We start from the raw sequence: 24,934 nt of genomic DNA, 5'->3' as shown, positions 1-24,934 counted from the left end.
AGTTCCTGCCCTGCTCCCTCCAGTCATACACATTCACCTATCTTATTTTCTTTCCAGAACTTGTTTGTGGTCTGTCTCACAGAAGACCTCATGTGTTTTGGTCATTGCTATATCTAGACCATTGCCCGGCACATGGAAGATGCTCAATAATTATGTGTTAAATGAATGAACGAACTCATTAACTCTTCATCTCTACCATGTAAGGCAGGGACAGGAGGTGAAATGACTGCTCGAGGTCACATAGCCAAGAAGGGGCAGGGAGGGAAGGGGAGGCCTGCTTCCAAGCTTCCTGTGGCCCCATGGGGGGAACAGAATGTGCATGTGGACCTTTAGAACTACCCACACACCCAGAAGGGGTGAAGCATGGAGTAAGGCCCAGGGAATAGCCTCTGAGCATGGTAAGAGGCAACTAGGGAGCCAGAAGATGCGACTATTTACAGGAGTGAGGGCCATTGTCAAGACAAATGCATGCAGTAAGGATGATGGGTGGAGGGGATCCCAAATACCCAGTATGGGAGAAGGAGTTCTCATTTCTGAAAATTTCCTGAAGGCTAGAGGGACCTAGTGATACTAAATAAGTGTGTGTATGTGTGCATGTGAGTGTCTCACCTCTATGTATGTATGTATGTGTGTGTGTGTGTGTGTGTGTGTGTGTGTGTGTGTGTGTACGTGTGTGTAGGGGGAAAGTCTGGGCTTTAAGGACCCAGGGTACCTGGGTTTGAACCTGCCTTTACCACTTCTGTACTGTGACATCCTGTGCAAGTGAATTACCCTCTTAGAGCCTTAGCTGCCTCCAGTGTAAACTGGGAGTAGACAGACAGTGGGGCTGTTGAGATGCTTACATGAGGCAGCACTCTGACAGCACTGAGAATGTACCCTGCATTGTTACTTAGCTCTAGAAACCAACTTACATCTGACTGCGGGTTGCTTTCCTGCTGGGGTAGTGGAAAATTTGGTCTCAGTTGTTTTCAGGGATCCCCACTTCCCTGACATTTTTCATTCATTTAACAAATATTTATTAAATAGTCACTATGTGCCTGGCAGTGTTCTAGAGGCTGGGAACACAGCAGTCAACAAAGCAGACAAAAATCCTGGCCTGCATAGAGCTGACATTCTATCAGGGTAGATAGACCTTAAATATGATAAAAAGGAAAACACATATTATGTCAGATGGTTTTAAGTGTAAAGGAGAGAAATAAAGCAAGGTTAGGGGATATGGACTGTGGAGGAGGTTGTAACTTTAGACAGAGGTAGGATGTGGGGGTGTCAGAGTCTCACTGAAAAAGTGACCTTTGAGCACAAGTTTAAGGAAGCAAGAGAGGTTGCTACGTGGTTATCTGGGGCAAGAGCAGCCCAGGCAGCGGGAACAGCAAGTGCAAAGTCCCTGAGGCAGGCAAACGAGCATTATGAGACTGTATTGTGTAGTTATATCTTTTGGCATGTCTGCACATGTGGTTTTATGTGGTACTCATTTAGTGATAGGTGGGTAGTTAAGCATTTACATGTGCATGGAGGTGTGTGTTCACACACAGGACTGCTGTGTTCAGCCACAGGGGCTGTGCCTGCATAGATCAGGGGATGCCATTCATGCAGATTACAAAGGAATGGGACCCCTGGAGGCGTGTAACTCAATGGCCCTGTACATAGTTATATGTAAAAATATAAAATACGTCTGTGAATATGTCCATATGTGCATGTGTCTGAACATTTGGATATAAGTGATATATAGTGTCCATATATGGATATGTCTTATTTAAAATGTTAGTATTTATTTATCATTAATTTTTGTATTCATATTAATTTTTAAGAATATTATTGATCTGATTTCCAGTTCTGAGAGCTTGATTATGGGGTTTTTTGGTGTCTCCTTACATTTTATGCCATGGCGGGTACCTCACTCCCCTCACTCTGGTCCTGACCCCGCTCTGCCCCAGGGATGGAAAGTGAATGTGGGGGAGGCCTGGCTGAGGCAGGGGAAACCTTTCCTTCTAATCTCTCCCAGCATCTGTTTTTATCAGCACATGACCAGAAACCCAAACCCATTCTCGGCATCTTTTGTCCCTTTAAGACAGGAACTTGTATATATTATTTTGTTTTACCCTTACAACCATCCTCTGGGGTAGGTATTTGTTTTTTTGATTGAACTTATATTTATTTAGGGCCTACTATGTGTCAGGAGCACCATTTGGTATTCCTCCTGGGCTATTCCTTTTTTTTCTCATAACAGCACCCCTCTTTTCCCTTGGGGAGCCTAGCCTCTCCTTCCACAGTCTAAGTGATTCAGTGTGGGCATTCTGTATCCCTTCTCCTAGCTCCAAGGGTGGGCATGGGAACTGGCTGACCCAGTCATCACAGTCCATCCCTCTGGCTATAGAGGTTTGTTATAGGATAAGCATATGACCCCTGTTAGTCTGATCAGTGAATCCTGGTACTTTTGCTGCCCTGTTGGGAAAAAGCTCTTTTGCAACTAAGATTTCTAGTTGTAGGAATGATAGAACCTGGAGCTCCTACTGAGGGTCCACAACATGCAGAGAGAAAACAACATTTATGACATCATTAGAGCTCCTAGATCCTGCCATACCTGAAGCTATTCTAGGACTTTCCAGTTCTAAGAGCTTACAATAAAAAAACAACAACAAAAAAACCAGTTTAAGAGGGCATCTGAAATCCTGTGCCTGGTGTCTTTATACATTATCTCTTTTAATTCCGAGATGAACTCTGTGGAGAAGAGGTGATGACTATAAGGGAACTGGTCCTCAGGAGGTAAGTGGCTTGTCCAAGGTCACACAGCAGGTTGGTGGTTTGAGCTTAGATTCCTGATCCTTTCCTCCATTGTGCATTGTCTGAGTTCTGGACAGGAGGTTCTGCAGGGGTAATGGACAAAAGAAGTGAGTCTCAAATTAGCCCCTATTTTGCTTCATGACCTTGATCAAGTCATTTTTTCAAGATGAGCCTCAGTTTCCCGATCTGTAGAATGGGGAAAATAGTAATGTCTATCCCATCAGGTGGTTGTGAGGGTTAAATGAGAGAGCCAATATAAGTAAAATGCCTGGATCAGGGCTGGACACGAAGCAGTGAACAGTGAACATGATCTGTGATTATCATGGCTCTTCTTTTGAGACAATGGGACTTCATCCCCTGCCTGCAGCCAATGTGCTCCCTGCATCCCTGCTGGTCACAGGCTCTCAGCAGCCCTTGGGAGGTGCCTTCATCCATCTCCTGCCAGTATGCGCAGACCTGGCTCACTTGCCCAGGAAGCAGGCACTTAAGAAGGTACTTACCCAATTTCTCTTTTAATTTTCATTACATAAACTTCACATTTTCTGGAATAGAGATCTTGAATGTCTGGATTCATTTGGAAATCGAGTCAGCAAAAGGCCTCATTTATATTCATGGAGCCATGAGTCTGGCTTGCAGGGAGGCTGAGACAAGGACGGATGGCGCTGACTCCTGAGTTGAGCCACTGTGGGCTGAGCTCGAATGCTGCCTTGGATGAGCAGATGTCTCTAGATTTAGGCAGGGACTGTCATGATTATGTGGGAGGCTTCTGGATGCAAGGACCATGTTTCTCCCTGGCTTACGCCCTGTGTGGCAGCCCACGGCTCTCAGAGTGACCCTACCTGACACAGTCCTGTGCAATGGGCCCTGTTGAACTCTCCCTCCTCCTAACGACCACCTTTCTTACTCACCCCTCTCCAGCTGAGCTGGCCTCCCAAGAATGTTCCTGCCTCAGGGTCTTTGCACTTGCAGTGCCCTCTTCCTGAAAGGTTGTTCATCTGGCTCTTCCTGTGGCTAGCTCCTTCTTGTCGATTAGATCTTGTTTTACAATCACCGCCTCTGGGATGCTTTGCCTGACTGCCCATTTAGAGTAATACTCCCCAGTCATGCAGTATCACCAGCTGTATCATTTTCTCCGCAATGCTGAACAGTAGCCTATGTCCTCTTGTTTATTTATTTGCCCATTTATTTGTCTGTCTCCTCTTTGGGAATAGAAACCCTATTAGAACACAGACTATGTCTTTCTCATTCACCTTCGTCTCTGTAGGAGCTGGCACAGAGAAGCCCCTCAATAAATATTTGTGGAAAAATGGCTGGCTTCATTCAGCAACCCTGAGTACATACCTCATGTCAGGCTCTGTGCTGGGTGCTTGGGACACACGTTGCTGAGACGAGGTTGCTGCCTGCATGGAGCTTACAGTCTGGTGCAGAAAGGCCTGTGCCACAGGAAGTAACACACATTACTGACTATAACAAGGAGTTTGCAAGAGACAACACATTTACCTCACTCCAGTTCTTGAAAGTAGCTGTTGCTAGCACCAGTTCATAAAGCACAGAGAGGTGGAATAACCTGCCCAAGGTTACACAGTCACAAAGCAGAGGAGCCAGGATGTGAGCCTGGGCTGTCTGGCTCCCATGTTTGCCAGGTTAACCGGTTCACTGAAGTCACTGGAAGTTAGAGCTTGGTGCCATAAGGGCTGTGATGGGACAGGTTCAGAAGGCTGTGGGAGGCCAGAGGGAACACCCAGTCCTGCCTTTGATGGGGGAAGGGATCTGCAAAGTCCCCTGAAAGACGTGGTGCCTTAGCTGTGTCTAGGATTTATTTATTTTTAACTTTATGGCTTAAGAATTTTTAATATCTCCAAAATGTCCACAGTTAAAATGTTAAGTAATACATATTATTCCAGTGAGAGGCTCTGCTATTCATCATTGTTGGGCAGTTACACACTTGCAGTTTTGATGTTCTCTCTAATGCTGTAAGGCACGACGCCCTGAACTTGGTGGAGCAATAGAGGGCTGAGGGCTCAGGCTCTGGACATGGGTTCAAATCCCAGCTCCTTCCTTTTGCTCCAAGGATTCTACATGCCTGGGACAAGGCACGTGTCCACAGTTGCTAAGCTGGTTGGACAATGGATAACTGGAAGGCCCCGCCCCCTGCCCCATCCATGCCTTGGTGCCAGGCCTGCCCCAGGCTCTCCAGCCCCAAGAGGGGCTGAGCTGGCATTCTCTCCTGCTCAGCAGGTCCTTGGAAATTAGGGGAATATGAGAAAACAAAGAAATGGGATATTTCAACAAGAAACTAGTAACTGCATCTGGAAAGGAGAACTGGGGTGCTGGTGGACAGGGTGAGAGGGAGATTTTCCTTGCATACCCTCTCATACGTTTATAACTATCACATGAAATGATTCCTTAGTAAGTAAATAAACATGAAAAAAATTTACAAAGAGGGTAATGTATTATTTCTGCCTGTCTGTGGACTAAGCCTTATATGATGTATTAATTTTCTTTCTTTATCTCAATGACCCAGGAGGTAGTTACTATTGCCCCTGCCCGATTCCTAAGGAAACTGAGGCTCTGGGAGGGGCAGGGCCTTGCCCAAGGTCCCGCGGTGAGGTAGTGGCAGAATGGAGACTCTAGCCCAGGCCTCCTGACCTTCTGCCCAGGCAGTCTCCACCCCACCAGGCACCGCTTCCTTCACTGGTGGAAGCCATGTCCAGGTGTGGACTGGGGGCAGTGAGATCACAGAGTGTCATGTGATCCAGGCTCCAATCCTGGGACTGCCTCTGGCCTGTTGTGTGACTTTAGGTAAATCTCTAAGCCTGTGGGCCTCAGTTCTGTGGTAGCCAGCCTCCAAGGTGGCTCCAGTGATTCTCCCCTCCTGGTATTCACGGCCTTGTATTGTCTCCTGCCCTAGTGAACAGAGTTGATCCGTGTGACCAATAGGACACTGAAAAAGTGACAGTGTGTGTGACTTCCAAGGCTGGATGATAGAAAGACATTGTGATAATGGAATATTATTCAGCCTTAAAAGGGAAGGGAATTCTGACATTGGCTACAGCATGGATGAACTGTTAGGATAAAATGGTGAGTGAAATAGATAGTCACAAAAGACAGATATACTTCCACTTGTATGAGGCACCTGGAGTAGGCAAATTCATAGAAACCGAAAGCAGAATGGTAGGTGCCAGGGGACGAGGGGGTGGAGTAGGGAGTTATAGTTGGATGACTATAAAGTTTCAGTTTTGCAAGATGAAGAAGTTCTGGAGATGAATAGTGGTGATGGGTACACAATAGTATGAATGCACTCAATACCACTGAACTATATACTTAAAAATGGCTTGAGATGGTAAAGTTTATGTTACTATGTATTTTGTCACAGTAAAAAAAATTGGGGGAAAAACATCTCTTTCTTTTGGCTCACTGGCTCTGGGGGGAGCCCTCAGCCATATTATGAGGACATGCAAGAAACTGTGCAGAGAGATTCAAGTGGTGAAGACCTAAGCCTTCCTAATAGCTCCAAATTCACTTGCCAGCCATGTGAGGGTGCCACCTTAGGAGGGGATCCCCCAGCCCAGTCAAGCCTTCAGAGGGCTGACACCTTGATGGCAACCTCATCAGAGAATCTGTCCCAGAACCATGCAGCTAAGCCACTCCCAAATTCTGAAGACACAGAAACTGTGTTAGGTCATAAATATTTAGTTGTTTAAAGCTGCTAAGGATTGGGGTCATTTGTTATGCAGCAATAGATAACTAATAGAGTTCCTCACTTGTAAAATAAGGGCGATGATAATAGTACAGAGTTGTTGTTAATAATTTCATGATGAAGTCAGGCACAGTCGCAGGGGGGCCATCAAGTGAGAAATTGGGGATCAACAGAGGTGAGGCTTAGAACCTCTCCCCCCCTGTTCTGAGAGAAATCTGCTGCATCCGTGGATGTTTTATTGCCCTTGTCTAGCTTGGATTAACACATAGTCTACAGGCACACACCTGATCATCTACATTTGCTCTCTTACAACACTAAACTATGTTTTCTACCTTTATCTTGCATCTACCTACCACTTCAACATTTTATTTAAAATAATAATAATAAAGAGAGAAATGTAGTATCCACATATAAATCAAGTATAAAAATCAAATGAATATTCATATTTGAACTGACTGTTTATAGTTCATAATGCATGATCAAAACCGAAAGTTTCTGTGAAGACTGCCCTTGTACTGTTCACCATGTAACTTATTCACTATGTAAGAATTCGTTCTCCATGTAAGAACTTGTTTGTTATGCTTCAGAAGATTGGAGACTGACGAAAATTAGGCTTGGGGTGGATTAATGATTGTGCATTGAGCATTGACTCCCCTATACAGAATTTTATTGTTGTTAACAACCATTTGATCAATAAATAGGAGAGATGCCCTCACACACACAAAAAAGTACATACTTCCAATTGTAAAATAAATAAGTAACTGGGATGTAATGTATAGCATAAGGAATATAGTCAAAATATTGTAACAACTTGGTATGGTGATAGCTGGTACCTAGAATTATCATGTATATAAATGTTGAATCACTGTATTGTACACCTGAAACTAATGTAATACTGTTTGTCAACTACCCTTCAATAAAAAATAATTATCTAAAAAAAATAATAATAATTTCATGATGATACTCAGGATGATAATTTCATAGGTTGTATTTCATTGGGTTGTTGCTAAGAATTAATTAGCAAATGCATGTGAAGTGCTTAGAACAGTGACTGGCATACAGTCAGTGCTCAATAAATGTTAACTAGTAAGATTTTATGTTCTCCATGATTTCTGCCTATTGGGAGGAGCTCAGCCTGCACAATTAAGGACCCAATGTAGGCCCCAGGCTGCAGGGGCAATAATAATGACGGTAACAATGGGAGCTACCATTATTGAGCACTCACTGTATGCCAGCCTTGGGCTAATCACTTCACATCTTTTCACTGAAGTGCTCCAGCAATATCTCAAAATAGATGCTATTACCTTCTCATTTCACAGACTAGAAAACCAAGGTCCAGAGATGGAAGATAACTTGCTCTAGGTCACACAGCAAGGAAGTAGTGCAGCCAGAATTTGAATTTAGATGTGTCAGATTTTTTCTCCTCTAAGCTACTAGATTGAGCTGCAGCTTGAACTGCGCCCCCATAAGCCCATCTTTCCTGGGTAGAAATGTCCTATTTGTTAGCACAGGGTTAACTGCCAACACCTCTGACAGCTGAATTGTCTGGTGCCTCATCTCCCATCTGCAGAGGGTCAAACTCTTCCTTTTGGGAGACTGGAGAGTAGATTCCTTAGAAGTTTTGTTTTTCTGATTCTAATATCCTCTCCCAGACTCTCTTCTTCAATAGCCAGGATTTGGAATAAGAAGAACCCACACACATCCAGAAAAGCACAAAAATATGTGCCTGGCCTTTGTTACCTATAGTGTCTCATCTGAGGCCATTTAATTAGCCCCCAACCTTTGCAGCCTGGCACTTCCAGACATGCCACAAACAGCACTCCTAATATTTGCTGTGGGGCCATGTGGCCGTCAGGAGGGGCATGTCTCCAGACAGACGATGAGTTCAGGACACCGGCATTGCCACACCTGCTCCTCTCCCTGAGGACGGGGACCCAGCTGTGCACTCACTGACAACATGGCCTTTTCTGAGCTTGGTCTTGTCTGTCTATTACGTGTTGGCAGGAGGGCAGATGGGGGCCCCAAGGGGAGGGACAAAGATGTTTGTACCTGCAATGTGACAGTGGCTGTGCTGGGCCAACTTTCCCCTATGTTACTGCTTCTCAATATCTGCTTCTCAGATACTCCATGAATCACAGGAAGTATATTTTGCATCATGACCTGTAACACACACACACTCACAATTAAAATGAAAGTTTCTTGCATCTGTACTCACCTTATTATGAACAATGCTTACTCATCTATTTTACTCTATTCCATTCCAGACTACATTATCCTCTCATTAAAAAAGTGCTAATTATGACCCATAAAATAGATTTTGATGTACCTTAATATGGGGTTGTGTAATCTGGGCCTGTGAACTCGGATGGGCCAAAATTCTGTATCTTTATTTTCACTGACCTCTAGCGGAAATACAACACTTCCTTTAGCCATGAATATAGGCAACAAATCATAGACATATTAGCAGTAGTGTGACTAATAAAATTGTCACTAATAAAAATCAGAGTGTTTTGTATACCATTATAATTGTTGCAAAGGTCTTGAAATAGCATTTGTGTTCTTTACTACCTTAAAATTGTGGTAATTACTAGGTCCTCTGCTAGTTCTTGTCATTGAATTTGTTAATAGAGAAGCACATGTATATCACCTATGTAAAAATAGTTTGATATAATTGCTTTTCAATAGGTGGGTTTCTTTTGTAAATCTATGTATTTTATTTTATGAACTTAAAATTATTATTCTGAAAAGGGGTCCGTGGGCTTCATCAGACTGCCCAGGGGGCCATGGCCCATGACGTTTAAGAATCCTTGCACCAGTGGGGCTCAGCGCACAGTTTATGAGACACTGCCTGATGCTATGAGCCCCTGGAGAGCAGAACCCCAGAGTCTCTAACCAGGGTGGGGCTCCTGAGCCAGCACTTAAGTCATATCAATGGCCAATGTTTGGGTACTACTTACCACATGCCTGCCTCTATATTAGGCAATTTCTATGGCTCGTTTGTTTTCATCTTTACACCAGCCTAGTGAGATGGGTACTATTTTTTGACCCATGTCTCTGTCTCTTTACTCAACTGCGTTTTTCTTCTTAGCTCCAGACACGTCGTACATTTTTCATCTGTTGATCGGTGGCCTAGCCCTCTAGGATATGCATCACTTGAAGGCGGGGTTTTGCTTTGCTGACTGCTACATCCCCCAAGGACAGGGCTGGAACTAGGGTGAGGTAAGTGCAGGATTTAAGGCAGTGTCCAAAACTCAGGAAGCAAGATAAACAATATGTAAAAAATAAAAACCAATGTAAAAAATAATCTGTGATGAACATGAAAGTTTCAGATACAGACAGACTCCGACCCTGGACTTGTACAGTCACGCCTCACTCTCATCTCATTCCTGGCCCTGAGCGGCTTAATACAGAGCTGTCGCTTAAGTGAACTAGCCTCATTCTGCAGATGGGGACACTGAGGTACAGGGGCTAGAGACCTCCCCAGTGTCATATAACTAGTAGGGGAGGAATCAGGATTTTGAACATGGCTCCAGACCCATTCTTCTTAAACCCCGCATTGCTATGCCTGATGAATTGCTATACTTGATGCTTTTGGCAGAAGTAGCAACCTGGTGAAATGGGGCAGATCCGGGTTAACCTCTCAGCTTTGCCACTTCCTAGCTAGTGACCTTGGCCTAGTCACCTTGCTGCCCTTGGTGTCAGTGTATTATTTTCCTGATTTCATTGAGTTGCCTTTCTGTGCTTTCTTAGAGCTCACTTAGCTCCCTTAAAACAATTATTCTGAATTTTCTTTATCAGGCAAATGATAAAGCTCCATTTCTTTGGGGTCAGTTACGTGTAACTGTCGGGTTCCTTTGGTAATATCAGGTCTCCTTGATTTTTTTGCTTTCCTTGAGGTCTTGCGTGGCTGTCTTCACATTTGAAGTATTCCCCTCCTCCAGTCTTTCTGACTGGCACTGGGAAAGAAACACCTTTAACCTGTCAGCCCTTCGAGGGATTTGGAATCTTTTTCAGATCTTTTCTATGGAAACATCTCCACACTTCACGTTCTCTTTTGGGGAAGAATTCTTAAGACTGTATGTCTTCTCTCAATCCTGCAAAGCCAGACTGGGTGCTGACAGTCTCCCATTTGCTTTCCCCAGGGCAGAGCTGAACGCTCAAGCTTGTGTGCTTTCTTCCAGTCCTGCACAGTTCTTGCGTGTGTTCACAAGCCTTCTGTAAAAGCTTACACTCATGGCCCATGGCGTGTGTGTGTGCGTGATACATGGAGCATCGCATCTTGGTTTTTGATCCACTCCGACAATCTCTTTTAATTGGTCTTTTTAGATCACTGACATTCAAAGTGATTATTGGCATGGACTCTTATCTACTATATTTGCTACTGTTTTCTCTTTGTTGTCCTTGTTCTTTGTTCCTATTTTTGTCTTCCACTTTTTTTTGCCTTTTGTGGTTTTGATGTTTTATATAATTCAATTTTTTCTCCTTTCTTAGCATATTATAATTCTTTATTTTTTTAAAACCTTTTTTAGTGGTTGCCCTAGAGTTTGCGATATATATTTAGAACTAATATAAGTTCACTTTCAAGTTATGCTACACCACTTCATGGGCGGTGTGAGTACCTAATAATAAAAAAAAAATCCTAATTTTCCCCTCTTGTTCCTTGTCTCAATTCTGTTACTCATTTCATTTATATGTAAGCATACATGCACATATATAGGATGTATACATAAGCATACATAATCAAATACATTTTTGGCATTATTATTTTGGACACACTGTTGTTACATCATTTAAGAATAAGAAAAATAGAAATTTTGATTTTACCTGCAGTTTTTCCTCCTTTAATGGTCTTCCTTTCTTTATGAAGACCCAAGTTTCTGACCTATATCATTTTCGTTCTCTCTAAAGAACTTAACGTTTCTTGCAGGTCAGGTCTACTGGCAACAAATTCCTTCAATTTTTGTTTGCCTGAGAAAGTTGCCATTTCTCTTTCACTTTTGAAGAACAATTTTTCAGCTACAGAATTCAAGGTTGGCATTTTTTTCTCTCAATATTTTATGTATTTCGATCCATTTCCTTCTTGCTTGCCTGGGTTACTGAGGAGAAGTTGGATGTGATTCTTGTTTCTCTGTAGGTGAGGTGGCTCTGGCCCCTTTCAAGATTTTTGCCTTATCTTTGATTTTCTGTAGTTTGAAAAATAACAGGCCTAGGTGTTTTTTTGTTTTTTGTTTTTGTTTTTTCAAGAACTCTTCCTTGGTGTTCTCTGAGCTTCCTGGATCTATGGTTCGATGTCTGAAATTAATTTGTGGAAATTCTCAGTCATTATTGTGTCAAATATTTCTTTTGTTCCTTTCTCTCTCTCTTCTAGTTTTCTCATCACACATATGTTGCATCATATGTTGCACCTTTTGTAGTTGTCTCACAGTCCTTGGGTATTCTGTGCTGTTTTCTCCAGTCTTTGTTCTCTTTGCTTTTAAGTTTTTGAATCAATGTTCTAACTGGAGGGAAGAATTTATGTTCTGCTGGGGGGGGTGGATAAACAATAAGCAAAGTAAATAAAACATAGGGTGTCAGAGGGTGGTGAGTGTTATGGAGAACAATAAAGCAGAGAAAGGGATGGATTGGAGGGTTGTGTGTGTGAGGGGGTGGTTGCTATTATAAATAGGGCTGTCAGACAGAGGGGTTGCTGAGAAGGTGACACCTGAAGGAGGTGAGGGAGTGAGCCATGTGGTTAGCCTGGAAGAGGTGTTCAGGTAGAGGGAGAGCCCGAGAAAAGGCCCTGGGGTAGAAGTGTGCTTAATGTGTTGGAAAATTGACTGGTGGCCAGTGTGTCTGAATGGGAGTGCAGGAGGGAAAGAGTAGTAAGACAGGAGGTCAGAGAGGGTCACCGGTTCTGGGAGGGGGGCTGGAAAGGGATGAGGCCAATGTGGGCATGTCTGAGTGTCTGAGGAACAGTGAGAAGGCCAGGGACAGTGGAGCAGGGCACCCTCAGGGGAGAGCAGGGGAAGGTGAAATAAAAAAGGCAGGCAGGGGACGTATGGCATTGCAGACCACAAAAAAGACTTTGGTTTTTTTCAAAATGTGATGAGAAATCTTTGGAAGGTTTTGACAACAAAGTGATATGATTGGACTGACAATGTGAGAGGATCCTGCTGGCCACTGTGTGGAGGAGAACCCGAAAGGGATCAAGGACAGAAACAGGGAGCCTGCTCTGAAGCTGCTACAGTCATTAGGCGACAGACAATGGTGGTGTGGCCCGGAGTGGTGCAGTGAGGGCGTCAAGTGCAGATTCCAGATCTATTTCGAAGGCAGAGCCCACGGGAACCACCGACAAGCCATTCGTTTCAGCACTGTTTGTTACAGCCAAAGTTGGAAGCAACCTTAATGCTCAGTTGTAGAAGACTAGCAATTACTGTGTACAAGAGAACACAGAATGAGGAAACTCTTTGCGAATTAACACAAAATAACTTTCAAGATATATGAAAGGAAAGATGCAAAGTACAGAGCCGTGCTTCCGGTCTGTTACTCTTTGTGCAGGGTAGAAGTAAACAGAGCAAACACACACAGCCCTCGAATTCTGTTCTGTTTTTTCAGTCTTTTATTCTCTTTGCTTTTCAGTTTTCGAATTAACATTCTACTGGAGGAGGTAAACAATAAACAAAGTAAATAAAAATATAGTGTGTCAGAAGGTGGGTAGGTGTTATGGAGAACAATACAGCAGAGACAGGAATGGATGGGAGGGTTGTGTGTGGAGCTTCTGTGGGTGCCCTGAGACATTTTGATGAGAGAAAGTCAGGAAGACAAAGAATATCCGGGCGAGGGTGACACAAGAGCCAAACAACAGAAGCAGAGATTTGGCCCATGAACATAGCATGGGGGGTAGTTACCACTGCTTGCAAACTGGGGCAACAAGCCAATTACATTTCATACCTTCTCTCGTTCAGATGTAAGAGCCAGCCCTTCCCCATCCGGGTCCGCAGATTCAGCCTTCCTTACAGATCTTCACATCCCTGTCCCTGGTGCCCTCCAGAAAATAAAACAAAAGTCTATCCAGCTTGTTTTCTCCATACCTTTTTATTGAACTCTGCATACTTCAGTAAGAGACCATTTGCTTAGAAATTCTTAAACATGTGGACATATTTTACAGGACAGGACAGCAGCTGGAGGTCACAATTTCATTGCATCACATGCATAAAAAGACACTGGGTTTCTTGTTTCATTTCCTGTGTGTGTGCTTGTGTGTGTGTGTGTGTGTGTGTGTGTGTGTATGCAATGCTCATTTTCACTTTTTTAGAAGGACTGGAGACGTCAGCTGACCAGAGATGAACAGGACCCAGGAATGCGGCCCCGAGAAAAGAGCAGCAAAGGACATTGGTCATTTATGGCTAATGTGATTGGCTTGGCCCCCATCATGTGTGGGGCGATTGGAATGGCTTTGCTGGCAGAAAAGCCTCAACCTCACACCACAGTTCCTGGGAGAGACAGAGGGTCTTAGCTAATGGGATCATCAGGGTGCATGCTACTGCGGGGGGCACTGGGGCTCAGGGGAAAGGAAGACCCATCGGCTCTGAAAACTGGAGGACAGGTTGTGGTCTTTCCAGCTGAACTCACATGGCTCAGGAATACGATGCGGTTTCCAGATGTCAGCTCCTACGATGCTGCTCTAGCAAGTCCCAGACCAGAGGAAATCCCTACTTTGGCCTCTTGGCTTTAGACTATGTCTGTGAGCTCAACATAAGGCTGATGATGCAGACTAGAGGAGTAGGAAGGAGCCGCAGGCTCCCCCACAGGCCCTGGAAATGTCACCCTGAGAAGGCTCTAGATCTTAGGGCAGACAAGTGTCAAATATGGACATAATCTTGGCCTGTCATTAAGTCAAAGGCCAGATAGTATTGGTAGGGCGTACAGGCTTCAATGGGAGGGCCCCCACATTTCTCCTTCCTTCCCAGTTAGCAATCCCTCAAGCCAGGTAAGAGCTAATGACTCCTCCATTCACTCCTCCATTCATTCACTCTGAGCTCATTCACACATTCACTCATTCAAAGAAACACAGTTGGGTGACCACTATGTGCCAAGGGCATACTTGGAGGATAACCCTGAGTTCCTGGTGCAGAAAATGATGTTCCCAGTCCTTGACCTTGGACTGAAGCCAGGGGGCAAGGGGGCCAGCTTTCCAGCCCAGAGGCTGCTTATCTTTCTCTTCCCCACCAGCCAGGCACACTGCGCTTAGATGTCAAGCTTATCTAAGAGAGCCCCAGACTCTAGTAAAGACCAGGCTTGGGCCTTCACCGTAAGCCAAGCCAGGGGGATGTCTGAATCACGTGGGCATCTTCTTTTGTGCTTCCCTCATTTTCCAAACTCAGATTAGCTCAGGGAGGCAAGAAATGTGGAATGAACCACGTGTGGCCTTTGAGAGCATCCTAATGAGACAGAATTGGGAGTTTTCTTCATTTTCCAGAATTGTCATGTCATTGCAGCCACTAACTTGAGCTATTACTGGTAGAGCCTCAAAGTTTCCAAAGCCTCTGGATACTGGGTATTTGTTTCATTTTGGTTTTGGAAGAAGGCAGCTGCTCAGTCTATCCACCCAAACTATCATCCTGCTTTATCACCTCATGATAAAACCTGAAGCTGCCTTGACTTGAGGTCATCTTGAGGATGAAGCCCCACCTTCTACAAACCCACTATATGCAATTGGGGGACTTTACAACATCTTTTGTCAAATGCTTTCCTTGGAGAATGCAGTACCCAGATCCATTTGGGAAAGGGTTACAGATGTGGGAGACTGAGCATTCTGCCTGGAGGTGGTCAAAGCCTTGTTTTGCTGTAAAACTGGACCATAGCTGCTTCTCTCTTTGGCCCTTCTGGACTTACTTCATTGAGCGAGGACATTTAAAGGTCTTGAATGGGATTTCCTGATTTGCCAGAAAAAAAAGCCCTTTTGGAATGCTGTCATTAGCTACTGCAAGGGCAGTTCACTCATCAGGCAGCTGGCTAGTGCGTAAAAGATGATGGCATCTCTGGTACAGAAAGCCTCAGGCCCATGAGGGCACAGAATCTGGGCAGAAGGGCTGAAGCACCGTGACATGGCCAGTCAGAGATTGGACTGCTCCCTGGCTGCTTTGGGGGAGGGTAGCATGGACCTCATTCGACCTGGAGTGGTGCCTGTTGGGGCACTAGGGATGGGTTGGATGGGTGACAGACAAGGTCACCAAAATTGTCAAAGATGGGGAGCAGAGAGGCTAGCCTGCTTCCATTTCCCTCCCTGCACACCTTCAGAAATGCTTAATCCTAGAAGTTAATTCCTGCTAACTGTGCTCCCTGCCTTTGCCTTGTGGCTTGAGCCTGTGCCCCGTGTTCAAAACACACACACACACACACACACACACACACACACACACACACACACACACGTGCACATGTGCGGAGGGGGCAGATTTCCCTGATCATCGAGTCACTATGAAATGCTAGGGTCTCTGTACAACATCCATTTTGCACATCATCTTCCTTCTCTTGAACACCTGCGGGGTGCTCATCACCCCGTCTGGCATCGAGTTCCACGGTTAGGCAGCTCCACTTATTAAAAGCACTTCCTTCATTTGAGCTGAAATTTCCTTGGTCTCTCCTGCCAGAGGAAGTTCAGAGACTTGCATGCAGCCGCCCTGCAGGCAGACGGCTTCCTCCTCGGGTGAACTGCCTTATTCCGTCCTACCCCGGGCAGCCTTTAGATCTCAAGATCTTTGCAGGGAGGGGAAGATGAGGGACTCCTGAATTTCAAATTAATTTCTTCACGTTGACATTTGGGGATGCTCAGGAGAAATTACAGGTCAAGACAATATCAGAGGCAGTGGATGGAAACTCTAACTATACAAACTGTTTCTAGATGAAAACAGCCAGAGGCGAGAGTGTCCACTCATCTGGGCATCTAGCCTAGCAAACCACTGGGAAACAATTTTTGTTTCGTTCTTGTGCAAAATTTTAGAAAAATCTTGTCTGTTTTATTTGGTTCTGGTTCAACCCAGATTACCAGGAATTTTGGGGGTGGGAAAACTCTGATGGGGGTCATAGTCCAGAATCACCCATTTGTACTTGAATTGGTTTCCTTTTAGGGTTTATCCAATGGCTGTGGTTCACTGCCATCTGGGAGTCCTTATTTGGCTTAGATGTCTGATCTGGGCAGAGGTGGGAGTCCTGAAGCTGACAATGAGGCAGGTGGGATATGAAAACCCACATAAATATAAACTGGAGATCATGTGGCCTTTCTTCATCTTCCTGCAAGAACTGATGGGTGGACAATCACTTCTGAAGATCATGCTTTGTGAGCTGTCTTTTGCTTACCTGAGGCTGGAAACTGCCTGGTAGAATTAATTATGACAGTCCAGAAACTCCTTGGCACCTGGATGGGTGGAAGTTGGAAAAATACCACTGCCCGCCCTTGCCATGAATCTCTGGCTCTGTGGGGCCCGGCAGCTAGAAGAGGAAGCGGGGATGAGATGGAAGATCCTGGGGACAGATCTTCTCAGGGTTTGGCTGCAAGCTTGCCTGGCCACTGCTTTTTGGTGAGGTTGTGGAAATGGACCAAAATGAGGAACTGATAAGGTTGATGAGATGTGAGGCCTAGCGTGTTCTCAGGAACCTGAGGATGGTCCATCCTTCAGTTCCAAAGCATGTTACCGGTAGTGGGGCACTAGACATGGCAACAGGCCAACCAAAAGAGGCGTAAGTGTGTTCTGGACCTCATAAATGCCAGTGGGAAGTTTCCTTGCATGAGATTTTTGGTTCCAAGATCGCTGGGGATGAGAAAACAGTCCCATCAGATCTGTGGGCAATGAGCTGAACCAGCCCACATTTCGTCCTGATTTTGAGGGCCATCTGTAGCCCTGCTTTCCTTGGTCTCACTCCTGCATCCATTCCTGGATTCTCAAGAACACTGGATAGAAGCACATGGACAGAATGCAGCAAGTAACAGCCTCTGCCTGCACAAAGATGTCAGATCCCAAAGTCTCTTTCCCCAACCCCAGAAAATCAGAATCAAAAGAGAAAAGAAAAAAAGCCTAAGGGGCAATGGGAAGAAATGAAAAAGACCAGAAGATATCAGCTATGATAATGACCAACAATAAAACTCCTAAGATGTTATTCTATATTACAAAAGAAGGAATTAGATTTAATGGCCCTCTTATAAATTTGCTAAAAATACATATATATGTGTGTGTGTGTGTACACAGACACACACACACACATATACACACACATGCTTTTTATTTGAAGAGAAAAGTAGGTGACTCTGAGATACGTAGACATCCTATAGATATAATTATGCATCAGATACATCTAGAGCCAGAAAAATGGCAACAGAAAATGCAGAGGTAACTCTTTTTTCTGGGTATAGCCAGGGCAGGTTTGGTTCGCCTTGGCTGAGTGAAAGCGTTTGGATGCTGTCATATAAGCAGTGAGAGGTGAGGAAACTTCAGCTCAGGGCTGGAGGCTCTCTATGCCCTGCTGGGCCACTCAGGGGAGCCCCCTTCTTCCTCCTGCTAACTTTGCAGCTCCAGGAAAAGTCATTCCCCAAAGTATCATGTCCTAGAGGCATTTGGCTAAGCTCTTATTTGATTCAAAGTTTCTTGACAATGTTGAAGCCTGGGGTCTGTTACTTGAGACTAGTTGGCAGAGAAATAAAGAAAGCAGAGAGAAAGAGAGAGAGAGCTGGCTCTAAAGACCCTTGTCCATGGTGAATTTTAAGTTTCCCCTTGTCCTTGGACTAGACCTTCCAGCCATGACTTGGAGCAAGACAGAAATACACAATAGTTACAAACATCAACAATACATTACAGTTTTGCAGAAGAGAATACTACTTTGTTTTTTTTCTCCTTAGAAACGTGGATCTTATTAGGAGGATGGGCTGGGATGAGGCTAGAGTTACTAAGACGTGGTGGTGGAGAGACTGGGAATCAGGTTGAAGAGGTTTGTATCACCAGCAGTTTTTAGGGGGCAAGCCAGGTGTGCTGAAAGGAAATGGACTCCTCAGGATTCTGCTATGCCCCATCTTCTTCCTCCTTGATCCCCAGGGCTTTTAGACAGAGGGGCTGCATGGGAACAAAGGTTCTCTTGTTTTTCTTTCCCCATTAAGTGTGCTTAAGATAGAATTCCTCGAGAAGGCACTGAGAAATCTACTGCACCCAAGTCCTGTTTTTATTTCTTTACCCAAAGATAAAAAGGTGAATAAGCTGACTACTCCAGAGCTTGCCCATCTGTCTCTGCTGGTCGCAGACTCTTCCCCCATATGATGGGGACACACAGATACCTGGTCCCTAGCCCTGTTTCCCAATAGTGAAGGTTGGAACTCAAGTTCTGAGTTCTTGATGTTTCTGAATTCAGCAAAGGGACCAGGGTCGTTCTCCTCCAGTCCCTAGCTGTGTTTCTTTGGGTTGATGGTTTTTTTCCTACTTTAGTTGGTTCAGACCACCAAGCAGTTATTTACCTCCCAACCATTGTTTCCTTTCCTCCATCCAGACCCATCTATCAAGGTTGGCTCCTCAGTGGAGCCCCTCAGGCAGATATCCCAGTGCATGACACAGGTGCAGGAAGGGGTACACATATTAACAACCTGGGTGTGTCCCTTTTTGGCAGGTGGGGGCCCAAACTAACAATGCTCTTACTTTGAATCGGGCACAGGGTAAAATCTTCCCACAATACACACACAAGTAAAAGAAAAACAAACAAACAAAATGCAATACTTTCTAAGCATAGTATATGCTGAGTTTCAATTATTCTGTTTCTATAAGAACTCTATAGGACTCTGGCTATTCAGCCTGAAAAGGTAGGTTCTTACAAGACTTCTGAATTCGTCCTTCAAAAGTGACTCAATAAAATGCTACTTTAAGTTAGTCAGACAAATTACACGAGGGAGGAAGGGCCAGGTCCTGCGTGACCACACAAGGCAGAAAGGGCCTTTGGTTACAAGGAGAGTTGCACCAATTGGTTATTAGTTTAGAAAAAAGAAAGAATGAAATCATTTCCAATCTGTACACTTCTCATCTGCTTCAACCAACAAATGAAATGCCTCGATTTGAAGAAGGGGTGGTAAGTTCCTTCTCACTAAATATGGCTATATTTAAACACGTTCACTTTCCTGGTATGTAAAATAGACTATATTATTATTATTAGTTTTTACAGATAGCATCAGCTCTAAAAATATCTGAATCGGAAATCACAACTATTTACTTTTATCAAAAAGCATTTGTTTTCCCTGAATTTTTCACATTTGTGCTGATGGTGGACGTAAATGGCGATGAAAACAAAGAAGAGACACTTGAGACGGCCCGGGAAGACTGTCCGCGGCCATTGCTCACGGGCGCCTGGCCCACACGGCGCGCTCGGCCAAGTGCCCTGGGAGCTCTGCTGCTTCCTCTCTCTGGTGCCCACCAGCAGCATGACCTCACGCTCCCCCTGTCCCTTCAGTCCCTCTGCATTCACTGCGAGAGGACTCTGAAGATACCTCAGAGGCGTCAAGATACTTCAGCACTCATTTTCTTTGTTAACGCAGCAAAGAACAGGACTGTACTGTACCCTCTTCAAAGGGTCCACAGTCCTCAGAGATGCTGAGAAGCACTATGAATGGGGTGCATATTCAGCAAAGAACACGCGATTTCAAGAATGGTGGAATGACCCCATGTCATCATACCTGTGACAGGTGGCCCAACTTCATGCCACTGTATGGACAGCAGACAAAACGACTCCGTGGTATTTGCTTAGTGACAGGTCGATGGTGCCACTGTACCAACAGGCAGACCAGTAACGTATTGTATGAAGGACAGGTGAATCACACCATGTTCCGTCAGGAAGACATATTTGCCTGTTACCATATTGAGGACTGGCAGATCTACGCTACTGTACATGGGACATCATCCATCAACATTGTATTTAGAGAACTATGTCAGCCCATCATACCTAAGATAGGCAGATCAATACCATGTCATTACTGACAGATGGGCCAACAGCATGGCATCATGCTAACCAGTGGCTCGACCCAAGGATACGGAACTGAGGAATGGCCAACACCACACTGTTGAACTAAAATCAAGGAGGCCAAAGGCAGGTCATCAAACTAGGACAGGAAGACCAACACCAAGAAATACACCAGAACCACTCACAATGCACAAAAATACTTATTGCTTTTGTCTGTACTGGCTGCATTGATGGCTGCAGAAAGGAGAGCTGAGCTTTTAGTATAGACAGTGACACTGAAAACACACCAACAGCTGGTTGACAAGAAAGAGAACAAAGTAAAACACCCAACACCCAACTGTCTACTGCATTCCTCTGAGATGTGCATGTTTCCTATACATGTGGACTTTACAGCAGGCCCCACTCAAGGGCTGAGAACCTTTCCTTGCAAGAGGGTAAGGGGAAGATTCAGAGGGGCTGGGAAGGAGCGCACAGACTTGACATGGCAGACTGCAGTGCCAGCACAGTATCAACCACCGTGGCCAGACACAGGCATGTGGCCACACCCCGACTGTAGTTCCAAAGGGCGGCCCATGGGAAATCGTGCTTGTTTTAAAGTGCAAGATGTTGACACTGTCCCTGGTAGAACCTATTTTTGAAAAAACATAAAGTGCTTTTTTATTTTAGCTTTTTAAAAAACCTTGAATACCATAGGCAACAAAAAAGAATTTCTATTATAGTAGGTGCTTTCCCTGCCACAGCAGAAAGTATTCAGAAGTCTGAACTGGGCATTTCAACCGGGGATTTTTTTTCATTTCGTTTTTGTAGGTAAAAAAAATCAGATTTTATTCTGTTCTTCGGTAACATAGTCTCTTTGAATAAGCTATTCCTTTTGCATATTTGACACTTGCATATCTTTTGAGACTACACTGGTGATGTACAGAAAGCGTTTTCCTTCTATAACCCTAAAGCAATGCTCAGAGTTCATATTGTTGGCCAAGTGCCCGCCTTCTGAACCCTTCCCATATTGCCAGGGGGCAATTAGAATTTGAGTACAAGTGGTGCAACTCACCCTGATGATATCTCAAAAAAAAAGCTCAGGTACTACAGAATACTGAAGTCAATGAAGACAGTTGAGTAAGGGTTTTTACCCTGGGATTGTGGCTTATGGCGCAGAGATTTCCCCATGACACAAGCATTCCCTGTAGCCTTCTAACAGTGGGATCCATCCAGGAGGTATGGACAGGAGTTCCTAGAGGTGGCCAGGCAAATCCAAAACTAAATTGGTCAATCCAGCCACTTGTTGCAGCATTTTTCTCCAGCTGAAGCCAGGAGGGATGGAGATGTTGGCCTCAGAGGCTGCAATGGAGAACCACCAGAGAACAGGGAGTAGGTGGCTTGATTATGTCTAGAATGTGGTAGTGGTGGCTGTGAGTTCTACTCACATCATCTCCCAAAGAGGGCGGTGGAGTTGTTCCAGGGAGACGTCAGATCTTATGGCTTGGCCAGCTTCATTCTGGTGGCCCTGTCATGGCTCTCAGGGTCTTAGGGAGCCTTCTCTGGAGTCCCTTCTTTTTGAGGACTTTGTAGAGCCATTCTGTTCCAGAGTTGGTGCAAGAAAGCTCTGTGGCAGGTAAGCTGAACGGCACTCCTCTTTGGACCTTGCCACAAGTGTCTCCTCTGCATGGGGTGGTTCAGATGCTCTGATCCCGTGTACTTCCATGGGCTCCTCCCCCTGGCAACACGCGGACGTCAGGGGAGATGTGGTTCTCAAGTCTGCACTTTTCCTGACTACTGGGGCCTCTTCCAGTCAATGCTTCTGTAGAGTAAATACAGTTCTGCCTTAAGAACTTAGGGGAGGTGGGTAAGGGGGAGCTTTCAAAGTGGTTCTTCTCTGATCTTGTCCCAATGCTAAACTTGGGACTGGTGCTTACATGGAGGCTCTTGGGAGGGCTGGAGTCCACACTGTAGAGCACCTGCCCCTCATCATCTGTGTCTGCGTCAATGTACTGGTGGATACCTGCTTCAAAGTTGAATGCTATTGCTGTATGTTTCTCGGGCGACTGGGGGGGTGTCCTAGCACTTGCCGTGGTGTAGATGGAGGACTCTGGACTCAGCACAGGCCTGTCCAAGAGTGTGGCACACTCCAGTCCAGCGACTGCGGCTGCAGCACCCCCCCGGTTCCTAAGTGGGTCATGGTACATCCCCGGGACAGGGACTAGTGGACTGGGGTCGCCCTCCATGAAGTTGACTTTAAGTGCTCGGAGCTTCAAGGGGTTGTTGGTCTTCATGGAGCTCTTGGGGCTCTCAGTGAAAAACGTAGAGTGATGGCTGGCATCAGGGGTGGGGTTGGCCTCCACAAACCTACCACCACTGGCACTGAGAGCTCCCCGCCACCCTACCTCTGGGGCCATGCTGACCCCAGGCTTGCTAGGGAGTGATGCCAAAGGGCTGTGGGAGAATCTGGTAGCTTCAGGGAAGTCTGTGGCACAGCTAATGAAGCTATCAATGCTTGACATGCTTCGCATGTCGATGACCCCTTCTGTACGAGTAGGCAGCGGGGCTACAGGGCTGGGGATACTCTCCATTTCAAGTTCTTCCTTTGGTTTGCTCTGTGTTATTGACTCCTTGGTATTGAGGATGGGTTGAGATTGAGTCTTGGCCATCTTATTGTACATGTCTTCCAACTGCTGAACGTTCAGGTGCTGAGGACTAGAAGATGCTCTGGCCTTCTCAGGGGATCCCTGCTCCTTGGTTTCAAAGGACTTACTTGAGCTGGTTTCAGAAAGTGTCCTTTTTGTCCATTTCCACTTGTTGGGAGACAAGTGATTATCTTGAACTTTGTCCTTCTTACCCATAGTTTCTCCATTTTTCTCAACCGCAATGTCCATCATCTCAATGCTCCTGGCAAAAGCATCCTTCATGTTCATAGAAACAATGCTGCCATTCCTCTTGGCTCTCTCCAGAGCCTCCCTCCGCTTGATTGCTTTCTCCTGCCTCTTCTGCTCCTTGTAGAACTCAGAGAAGTTATTAACGATGATGGGGATGGGAAGAGCAATCACCAGGACTCCTGCGATGCAGCAGAGCCCCCCAACAATTTTCCCCAGGAGAGTCTTGGGGTAGATGTCTCCATACCCAACGGTTGTCATGGTGATTGTGGCCCACCAGAAAGAGGCTGGGATGCTTTTGAACTTGGTGTCATCCTCATCCTTCTCAGCAAAGAAGACAAGGCTCGAGAAGATCATGATACCCATGGCGAGGAAGAGGATGAGCAAGCCCAGTTCATTGTAGCTCCTCCGCAGGGTGAAACCCAAAGACTGGAGGCCAGTAGAGTGGCGTGCAAGCTTAAGGATGCGGAGAATACGCATGATGCGGAAGATCTGGACCACACGGCGGACATTCTGGAACTGCAGCACACTCTTATTGGATTCGGTGAGGAAGATGGTGACATAGTATGGCAAGATGGCCAATAAGTCAATGGCGTTGAGTGGGCCCTTGAAGAACTTCCACTTCTTGGGTGAGGAGAGGAACCGCAGCAGGTACTCCATGGTGAACCATGCAATGCACACAGCCTCCACGTGGGCCAGCTGTGGGTTGTCTGTGGTCTGGCCAAACTCATCAAGGCTCTGCAGTTCAGGCAGCGTGTTGAGTGACAGGGCAATAGTAGAAAGAACGATGAACATGATGGAAATTATGGCAAGGATCTGTGAGGAGAAGAGAGTGGGATTTAGTTATCAACCACCAAGGGGATGATCATCCTAATACCCTGGGTCTTTAAGAGCATTTTCACACCTCACCAGTCACTTAATGACTGGATAGTTGAGCTAAAAAGATCATTTATTCAAATCCATTTATGGCACAGATGTGGAACCTAAGGCCCAGAGGATTGCAATGCTTTAAAGTGAATCATTCTAGCCCAGGGGTTGGAAAACTTTCTATACAGAGCCAACTAGTAAATATTTTAGGCTTTGAAGCCTGTGCATTCTCTGTTGCAACTAATCAACTCTGCAGTTGTAGCATGAAAGCAGCCTTAGAAAGTACATGAATGAATAGGCATGTCTGTGTTTCAATAAAACTTTATTTACAAAAATAGGCAGTGGACTGACTTTGACCTGTGAGCCATAGTTTGTTGTCTTGTGATCTAGACCAGTGGCTCATAACTATTATGTGGTGGAGAACTGCTTTCACGCCATGATACTAATGATAATAACAATAGTTATCCTTTATTGAATGCTCCACGTATGGTAGACACTGTGCTTAGCACTTTCCATTCAATACCATGTTGCATTCTTGCAACAATCCCTTTAAGTATGGTACTTCCAACAAACAAGTGAGAAGACTTAGGCTACCAAGTGACAGAGCCAGGATTTTAACTCAGGTCTGTCTGACCCCAGTGCCATGAGCTCTTAAGGCTATGTTAGAAATCAAATGAAAGCTATGGACCATTTAATAGGCACATGAGATTTTGTGGGTCATTTCCAGGGAGGCATAGATATCCTGGTCCCACAT

At 45.2% G+C, this 24,934-nt stretch overlaps 1 protein-coding gene and 1 long non-coding RNA gene across 3 annotated transcripts in view; both read right to left on the bottom strand.

The window, feature by feature from the left end:
- Positions 1 to 2,686: 2,686 nt before the first annotated feature.
- Positions 2,687 to 8,635, bottom strand: LOC118970227 (uncharacterized). Its single transcript, XR_005058022.2, has 3 exons — positions 8,531 to 8,635; positions 4,123 to 4,214; positions 2,687 to 2,864 (listed from the first exon to the last, which is right to left on the bottom strand). It is a non-coding gene; the product is annotated as an uncharacterized lncRNA (long non-coding RNA).
- A 5,069-nt stretch (positions 8,636 to 13,704) lies between these two features.
- KCNB1 (potassium voltage-gated channel subfamily B member 1) overlaps positions 13,705 to 24,934 on the bottom strand; it is a 99,929-nt gene continuing 88,699 nt past the window's right edge. For both annotated transcript variants that reach the window (XM_037006267.2, XM_037006266.2), the window contains one exon: positions 13,705 to 24,129. In XM_037006267.2, the coding sequence (XP_036862162.2) occupies positions 22,120 to 24,129 (2,010 nt within the window). In that variant the 3' untranslated portion in view covers positions 13,705 to 22,119. The remainder of the gene's footprint in view (positions 24,130 to 24,934) is intronic.

The sequence above is a fragment of the Manis javanica genome, chromosome 5, assembly GCF_040802235.1.
Source record: "Manis javanica isolate MJ-LG chromosome 5, MJ_LKY, whole genome shotgun sequence".
NCBI lineage: Eukaryota > Metazoa > Chordata > Mammalia > Pholidota > Manidae > Manis > Manis javanica.
Note: the sequence above shows the minus strand (reverse complement) of the source record. Positions and strands in the feature narration are given on the sequence as shown.